The sequence below is a fragment of the Mastomys coucha genome, unplaced genomic scaffold, assembly GCF_008632895.1.
Source record: "Mastomys coucha isolate ucsf_1 unplaced genomic scaffold, UCSF_Mcou_1 pScaffold20, whole genome shotgun sequence".
Classification (NCBI taxonomy): Eukaryota; Metazoa; Chordata; class Mammalia; order Rodentia; family Muridae; genus Mastomys; species Mastomys coucha.
In genome coordinates this window covers 112,233,674-112,250,619 of record NW_022196903.1, presented here as the reverse complement: position 1 = coordinate 112,250,619, position 16,946 = coordinate 112,233,674, and the positions used below count along the sequence as shown (strand labels likewise).

The 16,946-nt window shown below is 48.8% G+C and overlaps 1 protein-coding gene across 36 annotated transcripts in view; it reads left to right on the top strand.

The window, feature by feature from the left end:
- Positions 1 to 230: 230 nt before the first annotated feature.
- The window catches only part of Cacna1c (calcium voltage-gated channel subunit alpha1 C), a 529,265-nt gene continuing 512,549 nt past the window's right edge, over positions 231 to 16,946 (top strand). For all 36 annotated transcript variants that reach the window (XM_031383153.1, XM_031383144.1, XM_031383150.1 and 33 more), the window contains exon 1: positions 231 to 914. In XM_031383153.1, coding sequence (XP_031239013.1) covers positions 866 to 914 — 49 coding nt within the window. In that variant the 5' untranslated portion in view covers positions 231 to 865. The remainder of the gene's footprint in view (positions 915 to 16,946) is intronic.

Sequence of the window (16,946 nt, the reverse complement as noted above, 5' to 3'; positions counted from 1 at the left end):
GGGCTCGTTCCCCGCCGTCGCGAAGCCAGGGGGTTCTCGCGTGGCGCCGCCGCTCCACTCGGGCTCCGGTCCCCGCCGCGCGCCGCCGCCACATCTGGAAGCGTTCAGCTCGTCTGCTCCGGCGCGCCGGGCGGGCGGGCGGGCGGGCGGGCGCGGGCAGGGGCGGGCGCGGGCGCGGCGGGGCTGGAGGGAGGAGGGAGGCCGCGCCGCGCTCTCGCGCCCGGTGTCTCCCTCTCGCTGCCTCTGCAGAAACAGCTCCCTGCCAGAACGGCGCTCGGCGCGGCGCGGCCCGGAGCGGCGGCGGCAGTGGCGGCGGTGGCGGCGGTGGCGGCGGCGGCGGCGCTTCCCGCGGGCTCGCCCTCAGGTGTTCGCGGCTGCCGTCGCCGAAGATCGCGGGTCGGGGCCTCGCGGCGATCGCCCTGGGCGGGCCGGAGACGCCTCGGGCCCCCTGGCGGCTCGGGGTCCACCCGGCGCCGCGGGCCCGCCGCTCTCCTTCGCCTCCTCGCCTTTGCGCCTCTTCTCGCTCTGCCTCTCTCCATTTATTATTCTCATCATTTTTATTTTCAAACGGTGTAGCCGCCAGAGGTGCGGTGCTAAATTCTTGGAAGGGGCCCGGATGTACTGAGGATGCATTACAATCTCACGAAAGGAGGCGGTAGTGGAAAGCAGCAGTTTTTGGTGTTTGGTGCAATAATGGGGATCAGGTAATCAACCCGAAGGGAGCAAGAACCACTGCGGATCCACGGCTTCCTGGATTTGCGCGAGAGCCGCCGGCCTCGGAGGAGGGATCCATCCCGAGCCGCTCGTGGCTGTTGCTGCATTTCTTCCTCTTTGTGGCTTCTCCTTTCCAAGCAGTTTCTGGCCGATGGTCAATGAAAACACGAGGATGTACGTTCCAGAGGAAAACCACCAAGGTAAGCGGGACCCCAGCGCCTCGCCCGGCTCGCCCGCGCTGCCCACGGCGGGTCCCGGTGGAGCGGCCCGCGCCGCGTGCGCGAGGGGCGCCAACGTCGCGCGCGGGAGCCCGCGGGGAGCCGGCCGAGCCGCCGTGCGAGCCGGAGCGGAAAATTCCCGCCCCTCCCCCTCCGTGGCCGGGGCTTCTTCGGAGGAGCATGTGGTTCCCATGAAATCCCGAGCGAGGGGGAAAGTTCCCCAAGTGTCGGCGCTGCCTGGATTTCTCGCCTTTGCCTCGAAAGCCGGCCGGCCCGTGTGGCCACGGCGAGCCGGGGAGCGGCTGCTTCGGGGTCCCTTGCTTGGCTTGGGGCGCGGCAGGGAACGCGCGCGCTCGCGCGCACCTCACGGAGAGCAGCCCCGCACCCGTGGCCCCCCGGGCTGCCCCGCGTCCACTCTTCCCCGACGCCACTTCCTCGGGCAGTGCGCTCCGGGTCGCGGGTGGGGGTGGGGGCGGGGGCTGCCGCTGCGCGTCTCAGCGCGCCTCCTCTCTCCCAGCTCTCGGCTCCTTGGCTTCTCCACACCGCCCACCTCTCCACTGCCATTGACCCCGAGCGAGCCCACGCCGGGTGTGTTCCTGTTCGCACCCCAGGGTGGACTCGCACCTGAGGATGGGAAGCGGGTTAGAAGCCCCAGTGATGGCTTTGCTTTTCCAGGTTTTCAGGGAATCATGAAAGGGTGTGACTAGCTCTGAGGTTCCATACTTAATGTTCTCTAAGCTTCTCCATCCTGGGCATCAAGTGTCACCAGCTCCCCTCTAATGGTGAATGGCTTTCGGGTAACTCCCCTTTTCTTGGAAACTTTCTCCCTCTCCTCCCCAGTCCCCATCGACAAGTTATTATTTTTGACATTGCTTAGTAATTAAGGTGATCAAGCCGAAGTGTCTTGCAGTCCCAAGATAACCCTTCTAAGGGCTCTCTGCCCCGTCGGTTGACCGTTCCCTTTTTTCTGTTGCCCTCAGCAGCCACTGTCACTCTTCCACATTGAGTCTTTCCTTGCCTGGCCAGGGTACTTCTTAGTGACTCTCCAGAGCCCAGCCTTGTGGAAGTAGACTCCAGGCCCGATATTGGTACCCAGTCTCTTCTTCCTTTTACCCTATTGTCACCATCTGGGGACAGGGCCATTGCCTGTGCAGATTAAGGCTGCTGGAGAGCTGGCTTTACAGCTGCTCTTCTGTCATCCGGAAGCTGATTTGGGGCCAGTCAGTTTTCTGCTTCTCATCTTGGGTGGTAGCGTTGGGATTTTTGGCCTCCTTAAGAAGAAAGACTTGCCCAGGGTCATGGGTATTAGGTCTTTTATGCCATATGGGCAGCCTCTGTTTCGGGATTACCTACCACTAGCCTTCCTCTGTCCTCAATTCCCTTTCCTAGCGGATGGAGTTATGGATGGTTTAGGAGGAGGAGAGAATGAGACAGAGGAAAGGGTGATATTTTTGAAGAGTGGGGGTGGGCTAGCTTTTTCAGGTTCTGCCCATGCCCTCAGTCTAAGCAACTTGGCAGAGGAGAACCCAGCAGTGTTGTCCCAGCTGTTACAACCCGGGGCAAGACATCTTTGTAAAACAGGTATGCTCATAGTTGTCGGTCTCCTAGGAGTGTAGGATAGAGCCCTTCTTAGCTTACTTTCCTACTCTGCTTCTTTCCTCTTGCTACTTTGCTTCTCAATGGCATCCCCAAGCCCCTTGCAGGGAGCAGGCATTAGATGCAGGAGCAATAGCCCTACAGGTTCTGGAGAAGGATGTAGGGGAAGAGAAGGCAGCAGTGGCCAGGAACTCTACCTTTCCAGCAGAGAGCCAGCAGGCACTATAGAACCTGGATGGCACTCTCCCTCAGAGCTGCAGTGGTTACATAATTCACAGGAGCACTTTCGCCTCCATCCCTAGATGCGGTTCTTAGGTAAAAGAGCGCCAGGGTCCTTGTCCCCCCCTCTGCCTCCCACCTTCTTGCTCTTGATTGGCTAGGCTTCTTTTGAAGAGGGTTGGGGAGGGTGGCAGAGGTGGGAAGGACAGACCTGGAGGAGTGTGAATATTTACAAGAAAGAAGTGGCTGGCTTAGTAACTCGTGGCTGATGAAACATAGTTGGGGGCTAGAGTTTCAGAAGGCAGGGAGAAGAGGAGCCAAACGATGACCTCAGAGCAGGAACGGCGACCAATCAGAGTGGAGAACCAAATAAGTTGCCAGGTGGCTGTTTTCTTCTCTCCTGACTGGCTTACAAGGACTGAATGCACCTCCTTCTCATAGCTTTCCAGTGGTGTGTGTGCACCTGTAAGCTTAGGGGCAGACTGTGGAGGTCTGAGGCCAGCATCATAAAACCACCAAGGGGTTGAGGGAAGGAAGGGCTCTGTTCTCAGGCTTCAGGCTGGAGGGTATATAGTTGCGCAAACTGTGCCTCACTCTGCTACCCTCTCGCCTCTGGTCCTGTTCCAGCATTCTACTTTGCTGGGTTGATTATCCAGGGTAGGCTCCAGCTAGCAAGTGAATTTCTTAATAATCAACCATTTAACACAAAAACATCAGAATGTCCCCTATCTGCTGCAGAGAAGGCAGAGGGGAGGGGGAAAAACCCAGTGTGCTTTTTTCTTTAAACTACTTAGCCATACAAGAGCATAGCAATTATCATTTAAAGTATGGTAATAATACAATGATCACAGTTAACTCTTTTCAAAGGGGGGTCAGAGAGCCGTGGGACTTGCCCCTCTGCTTTTGAAGCTTATAGGAAAGCTTGACTTGACATCCGTTTCTCCTTCTCTGCATGTTGCAGGGAGGAAGCTGGAGAAAGGAGGCTTATTTATTTATTTATTTATTTGTGTTCCAAATGCTGTTCCTGGGAATGGCTGGGTGCTTTTCAACATACCAACACAGTATAAGAGAATCAATGATTATTTATTTCCATGGAACACATGTAACACATGGATGATTAAATGTGTGCATACACAGAGAATTAGAGAAGCCTCTGGAAGCAGATCACATAGGACTTAATGCACCTCACCCTGGGTGTTATGCAAAGGATTGTTGACTATACAGCCTCCTAAAATGGTGTGTGTGTGTGTAAATCTCCTATAAAGTAGAGATTCACTCTGTTGGTGTAGATGCCGCAGGATAACAGTGCTTTGTCAACACAGTGGTGAACCAGTACCCCTATCCCCCAGCTGTCTTTTAGAGTCTTGGAAATGATTCAGTATTTGTTTAATCGCCTCTTCTACTCCAAACTGCTTTTGGTGGGCTTGCCTGTGAATAGGATATACTAAAGGAGTCAGAGGGAACACCAAATGAAGGGTTTTGAGGCCTTGCTAATCTTTGGATTCTACTTCCTAGTATAAGTATGGCTCATTGTAGGGAGCTGGATGTATTATTGACAATAATTTTGCAGGAGTAGACTTCTTAGGACCATCAGTACAGTTTACTTCTGCCTCCACCAGTAGGTGGCGCTACAGGGCTTAAGAGTTAGGCCCTAGGCTCCAGGGCCATGGAGGTGAGGACAGACACTGGGGGGATGGAGAACCTGTTCTCTCATGCTCTGGGGCAGAGGACCTTAAAGACCACCATAGGTCTCCATGGCACTATTCACCGGACGCCTTGTAGAATGAAGAACCCCCTGAGTCCCTGCATGGATCTTCCTCTTTGGATTGTTTGAGTCCGTTGCACATCCTTACCTCAGACATCTGTTGACCAGGGATACAGACGGCATCCCTCACAGAGCCTTGAGGAAACCTTTGGACGGGCAGCTGAACACACCATGGCCACATGCTGATTTCCTTCAGGCTTTGAAAGGGCTAGTCCAAAAACTGTCCACAAGCTAGACAAGTCTGAGGTAACTGAAGATGCTGTGTGGTTACAAAAGTCCACCAGCGTCTCCACAGCAAGAGGGCTAAGGGGAAGACTAAGAACTGTGGGCACGTTTCCCCATTGATTTCTGCCTTCCAGTCCATCTCCTGCAAGGTGGTGACAGGAAGGCCCTGGAGACCAAGGCAGGAAGTCACTAAAGTTCATTCTGCCCTTAGCTGCCACTTTCCAACTCCTGACGCTTTCTTTCTTCTGATCTCCGTTGCCCCAAGTGTTTGAGTCATTAAGAGGGTTCTATGAGGACTGAAGAACCTGGCTAAGAAAGTGTGAGAGTGGCTGGTGGTGCTGTCTTTGTTTTACAGTAGTTGTGGCGGCCTGGTGTTACAGCTCTGGGCAGGGTAGGAATTACTGCTTAGGAGCTAGCCACCACAGCTTTCTTGCTGCCCCTTGAAGAATGGAGAAGATGAGTTTATTTCCAGAATAAACTAAAGAAAGCTCCTGGCCTATTGGGGAAACCTGGCTGAAGACATTAAGAACGAAGACTGATTAGCAAGATAGCCAGTGTTTAGTCTGCTTCTCCAGGCTGTCTTCTCCGTTGCTTGTTAATGCTGGGTACCACAGAGGATAGCATAACTGAATCAAGAAGGGAGAGGCATGGGGAATTGTTTAGCAACATATCAGGTGCTAAATACTTAGCAGCATGCTAAACATTCTGCTAAATGAAATGACATTTAGAGTCCTGGCTGTCAGCATTAAAGTAATTTAGTAAACACTTGTTTACTGTTCCTCAAGGTTAGACACTGAATAAAATGAATAGTAGTGACAGGACAGTGACAGACTCCTTCAGGGAAAATGAGATGCTGTCAGTGCCATTCCAGAGCCCAGTGCCTAGACTTCAGCTGGGCTCTTGCTGTTGTAGCAAAACAGGGCGGCCACGGTGATCTGCGGAGCTGATCACTGCTTGGCTGCAGTTTGCCCGTGCCTAGGTCTTCCTGATCCCAGTAGATGAGGCCAGGAGGCCTCAGCAGGCCAGAGATGCTTCCATGATTTGGAAACTCATAGAGGTAGTCACTTGTCATGGCAACAAGTGAAGCCGAACTGACTCTGTGCTGTCCACCTTTCCTAATGAATATAGGGCCTTGGGGACATTCCAAGGTTCTGCTAGAGTTCCCGATGTGTGTGATGTGGGAGAGGAATCCCAGTGGGGTGACTGGGGGCCGAGGGTCACCTCACAGAGTGTGCAGTTGTGAAAAGACTGCTTCCTTAGAAAGACAGGGTCCCAAACCATGAGAGAAAGGGACAAGAGGCCTGACTGACCATGCTGTGTGCAGAGAGCTTGGGGAAAGTCACAGGGCATAGAGTTACTACCTGTGGACTTGGACTCAACTTAAGAATGGACTTCAGATTCTACAAGAGGGGTTTGGACCTTGGCATCTGGGAGCCAAATGAAGGTTGAAAATCGATCGCTTCTTCCCCAGGGAACTGGAAGAATAGTTATGTTGGCTTTGGGCAGAAGGTAAAGAAAGCAGGGAGGACTGGAAAACTTGGCTCCTCTGTTCCTACCCTTCCAAAACCCACAAAATCTCCATGATACCTTAACTGCTAGATGGTCTTATGCTGCGTGCATGTGTTATGTGTGTGTGTCTATGTGTGTATGTGTCTGTGTGTGGACACACATAGGGACAGGAGTTAGAATTTCTGAGTTCCTGTTCTTACAAGGGCCTGTCAAACATGGAATGAATATGTCTCTTCTGAGTTTACTTTCTAGGTTTACAGTATTTCTGAGGAAAGGGACCTCAGAAAAATTTTCCATTTTCATCTGAGGCTCCAAAAGGATCATTTGGGCTGGATGTTACTAGGAACCTGTCAGGAGGCTCCATTTCCTGCCTTTTCCAGAACACTCTGAGGGTAGGCTAAGTGCTGGTGCTGTTTTAGGGTTCCTGGTTGGGCTTTGTGCGATGAACTCCTCCACCTCTCCCTCTTCTTGGATCTCCTGCCTCTGCTTAGGCACTGACTTTAATTAATGTTGAGGCATTAGATTTTAGGAACAGAGTTGAGAGGGGGTGGGAGGTATCTATCATTGGAAAGGCTTAAAAATAACTTCTTAAACTGCAGAGTGAAAGTCCATATGTGTCCACAGAAACACAGAATCCATGATTTCACCCCCCTCCCTAGTAGATGTGTCTTCAAAGCTGTTTTTGTTTGGGGACTTCCCATCTGTGCCAAGCTCTTGGGTTAGAGAGGTAGAGTATCTGAGTTTGAGAAAACAACACATTGAAACAATGTTGACAGCATTTCACAAGTGTTATGTTATAGGAGGCATGAGGTACTCCAGAATTTTAAAGATGAAAACATAAGATCAAACAAAAAGAGTCTGAGTTGGACTGGCTTATACCTGAATGATCAAGGAAGAAGTAAATAAAACCAACCCTCCCACCCCCCCCCCAAAAAAAAAACAAAACAAACCAGTCAAGATAGGTCTGGTATTTTGACATCGAGAGCTCTTCTTGACAACTGTTAGTAACTGTTGGTGACTATCAGTAAGAGGCTGGGGCTAAGGCTCCATTTGTACTGTTATTCCAGCTTGGGGGTTAGAACCTGAGGTGTGCAGGGGTTGGGGGTTACCTTATGGGGCCAGCTGACATGTCACCTTCTCATAGACCCAGCACATGGGGTTCCCTGTTTTCAGCTTCAAGTCCAAAGCCAAATGGGCCCATCTTCGGATGCGTGGGCTATGTACAGATAGAAGTGAAATGGGCCCATCTTCGGATGCGTGGGCTATGTACAGATAGAAGTGAAATGGGCCCATCTTCGGATGTGTGGGCTATGTACAGATAGAAGTGGACCGGAGACTACTTGAGGCTATGCTCCCCTTTCCAATAGTGAGGTCATCAGATCTTGTCACCACTGCTCTGTACAGAGGGTCAGACAGCCTGGAAAGAAAATAATTGCTTCAAAAATATACCTTGCTTTTTAGAAAATGGGCCAAGTTCTTCTTCTTTTAATTGGCAAAAGTCCTGGTTGTTTGTAGATAAAGAGACACTTATTAAATGGGGAAGGGCTTAAATGTTCCATCTTAAGTTGCAGGATTAACTTTTTAATTTCCTAAACTATGAACAGTTTCATCATCAAAGAGCATGCTGGGAAATTTTTGCATCTACTTTGCAACTTGCTCTTCTAGCCTTTGGTCCCAGGATCTGTAGAGCCGCTAATGTTTTAATTTTTATGTAAGGGGGCGGAAGATCCTTGTACAGAAGCAATCAGCCTTTTTATATTTTACAAGGGGCCAGAAGTGTTACCTAATAGTTGCTAGACACCTAGCATGTTCCAGGTACAATTCTTGGAGTGTCACTTGCTTAGTATAATTTATCTTTATAATGGGGTGGGTATAGACAACTACATTGGTTGGGATTTAAAAGTAGAACAAATCAAAATTGTTCTATTACTTTTCCATTGTCAGCCCTCACTTAAAAAATATCTGCAACGATCAGCTTATACAGAGGGAAGGGTTATTCTGTGCAGTCTCAGAAGTCTGTTATCTTTATGGTCTGCTGGCTTGGGGCCTGTGGTGAAGCAAGACATCAGGGCGGGAGTGTGTGTAGGAATAAGGGTGCTCCCCTTGTGTCAAGGAGAAAAGAAGGTGTTAGAGTTTCAGTATCGCCTTCAAGGGCTTGCTTCCAGTGACCTAACATCCTCCCGCCAGGCCCCACCTCCTGAAGGACTGCTTCATTTATGTGTGGTTGAAGGCTGGTAAGCAAGCCTTCAGCACCATGACCTTTAGGGACATTTCAGATCAAAATGATAGCAATTTATGTGGGGAAGAATTGGAAGAGAAAACGGCTTCCCGCTTTGGGAAAGCATCTGTCTCCTCATGGAACTGCTCTCAGACTTGCTTTTGTTTCTTCTGTAAAAGTGTTGTGGATGAAGAGCCAAAGGCTGGGCTATGGGGCCTTTCTCTGGCCTCTCCTTTCTCAGCCTATGTTCTGGCTAATGACTTAGTTCAGTTTCTGCCAGGCCCCTTTGAGCCTTCAGTTCTAAGGCCTATGGAAGTGTAGCCTTGTCCTACCCTGTTCTTGGATAGTTCTTAGTGACCCTCTGGGGAGACAGGCACTCTCCACTCTCTAGCAGGCTTCTAGTACATTTACTTGTCCTTGTCACAAACTCCTCGACATCATATATTATATGTATTTACTTACTTAATTTGTTTATTTGAGACAGGCAGGCACAGACTTGCTACGTAGCTGAGGCCAGCCTTAAGCACCTAATCCTTCTGCCTATATCTTTCAAGTGCTAGGATTGCAGGCATGTGCTCCAATAGCTTTGTTGAGTAGCAGCTTTTTAGGTAGCAGCTTTGTTGAGAAATAATTCACAGGGATAGCATATATTCACCTGATGCAGCTTTTAGGGTATTTAGAAATTTGAAGTCACCTCCACTATCCCAGACAGCTTCATTGATCTTAAAAGGAGGCCCTAGACTCTGGTGGACACATTTCCTTTCTGCTCCAGCTCTTGGCTCCCAGGAGTTTACTCCTGCTTCTGAGGCTTTAAATGCTCTATTGACAGCAATAATAATTCTGCAGATAGAGTTACCCGCGTAGATAATACTTGGTTGAACATAGAAATCTTGGAATGTTTGCGATGACCTGTGTTAGACAACAGAAAGCAACGTGATATAGGTAGTAGAGCGCTAGGCCATTTTGGAGTGGGATCAACAGGCAAAATCCCAGTATGAAAAGGGGAATGCTCACAAACTTCCTCCTCTAACCAAGAATCTATTTCAATTTATACCTGCTGGGAAAGGAAAAATCCATTTCTTCCAGTGGAGCATCTCTGGCTATATCAACCTGGGCCCCATGCCCAGGAGTAGGGGGGCCAATGCAAAACAGGTGTGTGTGTGTGTGTGTGTGTGTGTGTGTGCTTTTGTTTTGGCTTAGTTTGTATTTTTCATTGAGTGTTTTTTGGGATGTTGTTTTTGATTTTCATTTTTTTTTTGTTGAGAGAAAGGGGGAGAGAGAGTGAGAGAGAGAGAGAGAAGTTTGGAAGGTAGAGAGATACAGGGAGATCTGGAAAGAGTAGGAAGAGGGAAGGAGTATGACCAAGATATGTTGTATGAAAAATATAAATAATAAAAAATTAAAAATGGAAAAGTATATAAAGTGGGTTTAAAATATTTTTATGTGCGTCCATACTGCTCGGTTTGTGAGACTTACAGATTACTATGATCTTTTAGAATCTGTCATGTAACATGGGCTCTTTAAGCCCATAACTCGGTGGCATTGCACAATGCTGTGCAATCTTCACCATTCCAAAATGTCTTCTTTGCCTCTATTAAAAACTCTACAGCCTTCAGATAGTATTTCCCTGTGTCCCTACTCCCTCCTGTAGTCTGAGGACATTTAAGCAACTTTCTCTTCGTATGACTTGGCCTATTCTGGATACCTCATATTCTTTTGCTTCTGGCTCCTTTGCCTAGCAGAGTGTCTTCGAGTTTCAGCCATGCTGCAGCATGTGCCCGACTCCACCCTTTCCTTTTGCCGAAGGCTCCTCCATCAGTCCGTCGCAGTTTCTTTATCTGCTCGTCTGTGGGCTGCTTGAGCATTTCCACTTGTGGCTCTTACTATGATTCCATGCCGTAGGCTGGACCACAGGCACACGTTTGATTTTCTTTGGTCCTGAGCTATAAAAATACCTATTGTGCTGGCCATCTCCTTAAATGGCTCCCTGGGTTTGAATCCCCCAGGCTGAGAACATGCCTTAGGAAATCCCATTGTGTCAGGAGTGAGGGTCCAGTGCTGGCACTGGGTGCCCAACGCCCCCACATCGGAGACTCCGCATTGACTCCTTGACATTCAGACAGCTGCTTTCTGGTGAAGATTGCCTGTCTCTGTGCCATTCCCCAGATAACGGAGCTCTCACCTCGAATTCGGCTCTCCCTTCCCTGCTCACAGGGCTCTGTAACTGGACAGGAAGTGGGGATCAAAACGCTAATTGCTCTGCTTCTGTTCTTGCAGTCTTGGTGGATTGTGTATGTCAGTGTTAGCTGAGGGGTGTCATGTGGCCATGGATGATGGCATCTGCCTCTAGCCTTACTTCAAGAAATAGCATCTCAGGGCTCTTACTCATGCATGTTCAGCTAAGAACTGGGAAAGGAGGAAGACAAGAAATAGTTTCTCTCTCACTCTCTTTCTCCTGCGTGCGTGTGTGTTTTGTGTAGTGTGTTTTCTGTGTGGTGGATCATGAAAAGAGGAAAGCATAAAAGGAGAGAGCAGGGCTGATGGACCAAGGGAAAATAGTGGCATGTGCTGTGGGCTGATGACCAAATGACTCCAAACTTGAGATAATCATTAAATTAATTAATTAATTGATCATTAAAATGATTAAAAGTAATTATTTTACTTGAAAGTAATAATACAACCATCTTGCTTCTGTCTGGGTACCCCTGTGCGTAGAGCTGTGTGAAGGCCCGTGTCTGTGGTTTAACTCCCACACCAGTATGTTTCGTCTTGTGGGCTCTGCCTTTACTTTCTTCCTGCTCTCAAGTACAGGTGCATCTGGCCCTGTTCAGAGTTGGAATGTGGCTGCCGTGCCACTTGGGTTTTTCCAGGTTGATGTTGCAGTTGCCTTGTCTGGCTTTAGAAGATGTTCTGGGGATCCAAGTAGATTTCAGTGAGTCAGACTTCATGTTTGGTCAACCTCGGACAGGATCTTACACTTCTGGTTTTCAAATATTTAAAAGGCAAAATTTTTGACCTGTACCCAGCTGTCTGAAAGACAAGGAGATAAACCTTTTGAGGATAACTGCCTGTAAAATGTTTCTGAAAACGGGACTTCTCAGACCAGCTGTGATGAAGACAACCCTGAACAGTTCCCCACACAGCATGGGCTGGTTAGTCATTAACAGAAAGTCACAAGGCCTCTGAAAGGCAGTTTGTTTACAGGATCTCTGGCTTCAAGGCCATAGGCTGTTGACATCCCTCCTACTAACAAAGATAAGACATCTACACACGTACACAGACACACAGACTCTTGAGTATATGAAATGCAGAATAGGCTTGGTGTTACAAGAAGGCTAAAGTCTCTTTAAAGGGTGCAAATACATAGTAATACTACTCTCTAAGCTCTTGTCTGTATCCTTATAGATTAGTGTGTCTCTCAATCCTGATCAGAGATGCTTCTTTGTATAGGTAGGTGGCCGTTAATACAACTGGTCAACCTGCAGAGAATAAGAAACTGTGGAGTGTTCAGCTCTAAGTGGGACATCTATATCCTTCCCCTTTTCTCCCAAAGTTCAGGAATCATTGAGGAAAAGGGGATGCAAAGATTGTAATAGCCAGAGGTAGTTGACATCTTCAGAGAAACAGTATTACCAGACAAACACACATGAACTCACAACTGCTAGGACTGCATGCATAAGACCTGCCTAAGATCAAGCTGGCCCAAATCCTAGCCTGTCTGGAGAAGGTGCTCATGAAGTCCTGCCCTTAGCTGAGGAGCTGTTAGTAATTACAGCTGTCAGGGGGTTGAGTGAGTCTGTTTTCTTTAAGGATTTGGCTCCTAAGAGGGTATCCATGCCTCATAGGATGGCCTTACACCAATGAGGATATAGATAGCATTAAGTAGACTCAATGGGTTTAATTTTAAATAGAGTGCATACAGTTGGAACTGAAAATTGGGAGGGGATAGGGAAACTGTTTGTGGGGAGAGAATGGGGATGGATTTGGTAAAAATGCGTTATATGCATGTATGAAATTCTTAATTAAGAAACAGAAGGATCCCATCTGGCCACTTGGGATGATCAGTGGTGGGCGCTTTGACCAGTTGGACAAAATGGGGTAGAGATGAGAGGTATACTCATACCTCTCATATTCCTGGATACTAATGGCATAAAGATTGGGTTTTAAAGGAATTTAGTTAGTTAGCTGAGTTTGAGGAGTATTCAAGGCCTGATGGGAAAGAAGTTGGGAAGGGTAGGGAAGGATGACTGAGGAGGACCCTGTCTGAGGCTAGAACATTCGTTCCCATTTGGCAGAAAATGGAAAGGCATTCAAAGTGAGTGAGGGCTTTGTATGATTGCTGGCGAGGCAGGCTTGCTAAGGCTGTGGGTGCAGGCTGGTCCTGGGGTCTGTGGCATTGTCCATGCAGGACAAGAAGGAGAGGTTTGCCCAAGGCACAGCCAGAGGGTCCTCTTCATAGAGTAGAATTCCTTTTAAGGGGTGGCAGTGGCTATGGGACAGTGAATAGCCTTCCTCCTGCAGGGTCAAGATGGGGAGATGTTTCAGAAGCCAGTCCACCGTCAGTGTTGGATGAAGGGGGTGGAAAGGAAGAGGGGAACTGAGAAATTCCCTGAACTTGATGATTTGGGCATCATTTGGTCTTTAGTGGCTTTTAGGGTAGAGATGTTGTCCAACTAGACTGCACACTGTGGAGGTGTGGGCTATAGGTCTGGGACCTATCTTGCAAGGATTTTGGTTGTTAGTGAGGAGAGAAGGCATAGAATGGTTGGAAAGGAAGAACAATGGGTCTGCTGATGAAGAAGGCCTGGGAGAAGAAAGTAGACAGCGGGTTTTGGACAGGAGTAGAAGCTTAACCCCAAGAAAGAAGGAAGGGGTTTGCTTTTAAATACAGATACGAGCTATCCAAAGGTGAGGAAGTATGAAGTGGCCTTGCCGAGAGACCCTGAAGCTTGCCCCCCAGGTCCCTCAGGAAGAGTTCTGTGTGTAGGGAATGGGACAGACGGAGTGCAGGCTGAGGCTGAGGAGAATGGAGAAGGCAACAGAGAGACTTATAGGGACATCCAGAGAAATCACTAAGGCTTCCCAAGTCCCCGAGGGAGCTGGCTTGTGCTAGAGGCCAGCATTTCTAGTGAAAGGCTTTTCAGTGCTGTGCGGCCAAATGAGACAGGTGCTAGACAGGCCAAATGGGCAGAAGACTCTGGCCCTTCCAGGAGACAGGGCAGCTAGAGTCAGTGTTGGAGAATTGGGATGGCTCTGGTCAGTTGAAGTGGCGGGTGGAGTGGAGGGTCACAGGACATGCAGTGCAGACAGAGGCTTGGGAGTTGAAGTCATCCAGCCCGCCTCCGTTCTCACAGTCAGCCTCTTGACAGTCTCTGAGTGAATGCACAGGATAGGTTTTTGTCGGGAAGCTTGGAACACAAGATGCTATGCTTGGGCAGCAGGATGGTTTCAGTTTCAGGAGGATGAGGGTGTGGTTTGAATCTTAACTACCCCCAAATGACAGTTCTCTGGTGGTAATTTAGGGGGTGGGAGTCCCCTTAAGAGATAAGGCATAGTGGGAGGTCTTTGGGTCAGGTCATTGGGAACATACCCTCCAGAGGAGTACTGGGCCCTGACCTAGGTCCTTTTTGACTTTTTGGTTACCAGGCAAGTGGATTTGCGCTGCCAAGCACTTCTGAGATTGGTCAAAACTAAAGCACCAGCTGGCCATAGGCTGAAACCTCCACACACCTGTAAGCCAAAACAAACACTTGCTCTCGTCAGTTGGCAAACTTGGGCGTTTGTTCCCGGAACAGCTGCCTCGCCATGGGCTCAGCGCTGGGGTGGGATGCTGTATAAGTGTGCATGTATATAAGCATAGACATATGAAGATGAACTTCATTGGCCTCGCACTTTGGCCTCCTCAGCATCTTCTAGATGCTGAAACCAAGTCAGAGTGCGTGGCTTGGAGACCCAAGGCTATGTTCAGTATGCAGACTGAAGGACGCAGGTGGCTGGAGAACTACTGGAGAGAGATGTCAAACTACAGTCATGATGTCCAGCCACGTAACAAACATGATATCGTGGGAGTGTGGACATAGAGCTTGCTCAGCTAGGAGTCCTGTGTGACAGGAAAGAAAAATGTCCCAGCAAGGTACGTGGGCAGTGTCATCCTTAGTGCCACTCACCTCTGTTTTCTCGCCTGGAGTTCCCATGTTCCCCATCTACACTGTCCTAGCCTTCAGCCTGAAATATTGGCTCTCCAAAGAGCCCGTGTGGTGTTGAAGCCCCGTGATTCCATGTCCTTGTAATTATTGCAGAGTATCAAATCCTGGGAATGGAACATTTTATTGCTTTTTCTTTATCCTTACCACCTAATAATATTGTAACCAAGAGGTTATGACTGTGGGAAAATCTCAGTTGGACCCCTTAAGCTTTGCAACACTTACATTTCTCTGTAATTGAGAAAAATACATCTGGAGTGTTCCCTGAAAAGGCTTGAGTGTTGGATGCCAAGGACAACATTGTAACTCCTTAGATGCCATGGAGTTACATTCTATCTACTGCATGGCTCTGGACTTCCTCTTTGTAGGAGGGAGTTGGTGGTTGTGAGGCACCCCTGAGGTCCCTAGCTCTCTCTGTGATGGAGAGAGTCAGGCCAACATCATTAGTGGGCAGGAAGATGTCTTTCTTAGAACTTGCAAGAAGGGTGGTAGCTCCCAAAGCCGGTACCTCTGAGCTGGGGGAGCTGGTACCTACACTTAACCAATTCTCTGCACTGACCATTGCTACTGCCTTGAATGGAGAACAGTTTCCTCCTCATCTCATGAGAAGTGTTAATTTCTCACCCCAGAGGACAATCCACATGTGTGCAGTGATGGCCGTCGTGAGAGGCACACAGAGCCCACCAGCCTCAGAACCTTGCTGTTTGTCTTCCTCGCTAGGGAGTAGCCATACTTGTCAGTCGGCCTTGCTTGGAAGTGGTGTGTTTGACAGCTGTCCAAAGAACTGCGTGGTCACTGGGCAGCCACCATCTCATCCGGACAGTCTTCATCTGGGATTTTACTTGTAGAATGTGGCCTTATTCTGGTGAACATGAAGGGCAGTGCTGACCCACCTCTGTCTTATGCTGAGTCTGGGCAGAAAAGACACTTTGGGGTTGTTCTTTCGCTTTCCCGCTTAAGTAAACTTGGGCAAAATGAAATGTTTTCATCAGAGTATCAGTGGTGGAATGAACTCAGGGTCCAGATGGGCAGGCTTCTTGCGTTTCAGTTGCTGCCACACTCTGGACAACTGGCTTTGACGTTTCTTTGGAGTTTGGCTTTCATAAGACAAAGGAGAAAAGGAAATCTAGAAGACAACATCCCAGAGAAATACGAGCTTGTGTGGAGAGACGCAGAGGGATGTGGAGACTCTCAGAAGAGGGGGAGAAAGCAGGCTGATGGGCTGGGAGCCTGCAGCAGCGAGAAGCAGAGGTGTGGGCTGGATCATGGCAGGCATCTGGGTTGTCCTAGAGTCCCCAGGATATCTGAGGCTGTTCTCAGATCCATTTGTTGATTCACAGAACTACATCTGCTAATGGTTATGTTTAGGTCATGATTGGTTTGGGAGGGAATACGCCAGATGTGTGGTGGTTTGGGTCTGTAAGCACAGCATTTGAGAGTCTAAGACGGGAGGAGAATCGAGAGTCCTAGGACTGGGTTATGGAGGGAGATCCTGTCTCAAACAAAAGTAGTCTGGGCTGTCTAGGGAGAGCCTGGGCTAAAAAGCAAGCGATCAAACAAGCAGATAAACAAACAAAACAAAAAGAAAAAGGAAAACTGAGAGGAGAAAATGGTTATAATGAAGATCATCTGATTTGTCTTCCAGGCCTACAAAGTTCTCCAACAGAAATTCTAAACCGAGGACTCTGAGGGCCAGGTTCTAAACCCTGGCCCCACCATCACAATTTTTTTGATGTGCAAGAGTGTGTGCATGCATGTGCCTGGTGCATGTGTGTCCCTGTGGGTGGGGTTAGCAAAGTGTGTAAGAGAGAAAAGAAGAGTGTGGCTTAGCTTGAAATTTCAGGAAGCCTGTGGTCACAGGTGCAGCCATGTCTGGAGAAAGGACATTCACGTTTAGAGGGACTTTCACTTCTGGTTTGGTTGTTCTTTTCTTTTCTCTCTTTTTTTTTTTTTTGGTTTATTTAGTATTCTCCCTGTCAGTAGTTCTGAATCCTCCTTGCCCTACCTCCCACTAAGAACCTGTTTGTTCTTTTAACCCCACTTATAAAGGACAGTTTGAGGATGGCAAAAGGATGGGTTGAAATACAAAAGGAGAAAACCTTGTGTCTGGTTCCCTTTGTCTTGTGTCCGCTGCACTGGGAAACTGTAAAGTGGGCCCGATGCGGAAAGAATGCTCCTGAGCTGAGTTCTCACTATGTGCAAATGTTTAAAGGCCGAGCAGGGAGAATATAAAACATCCCTCTCTAACTTGCAGAACAGCGCCAGAGGGCTTGCAGCTT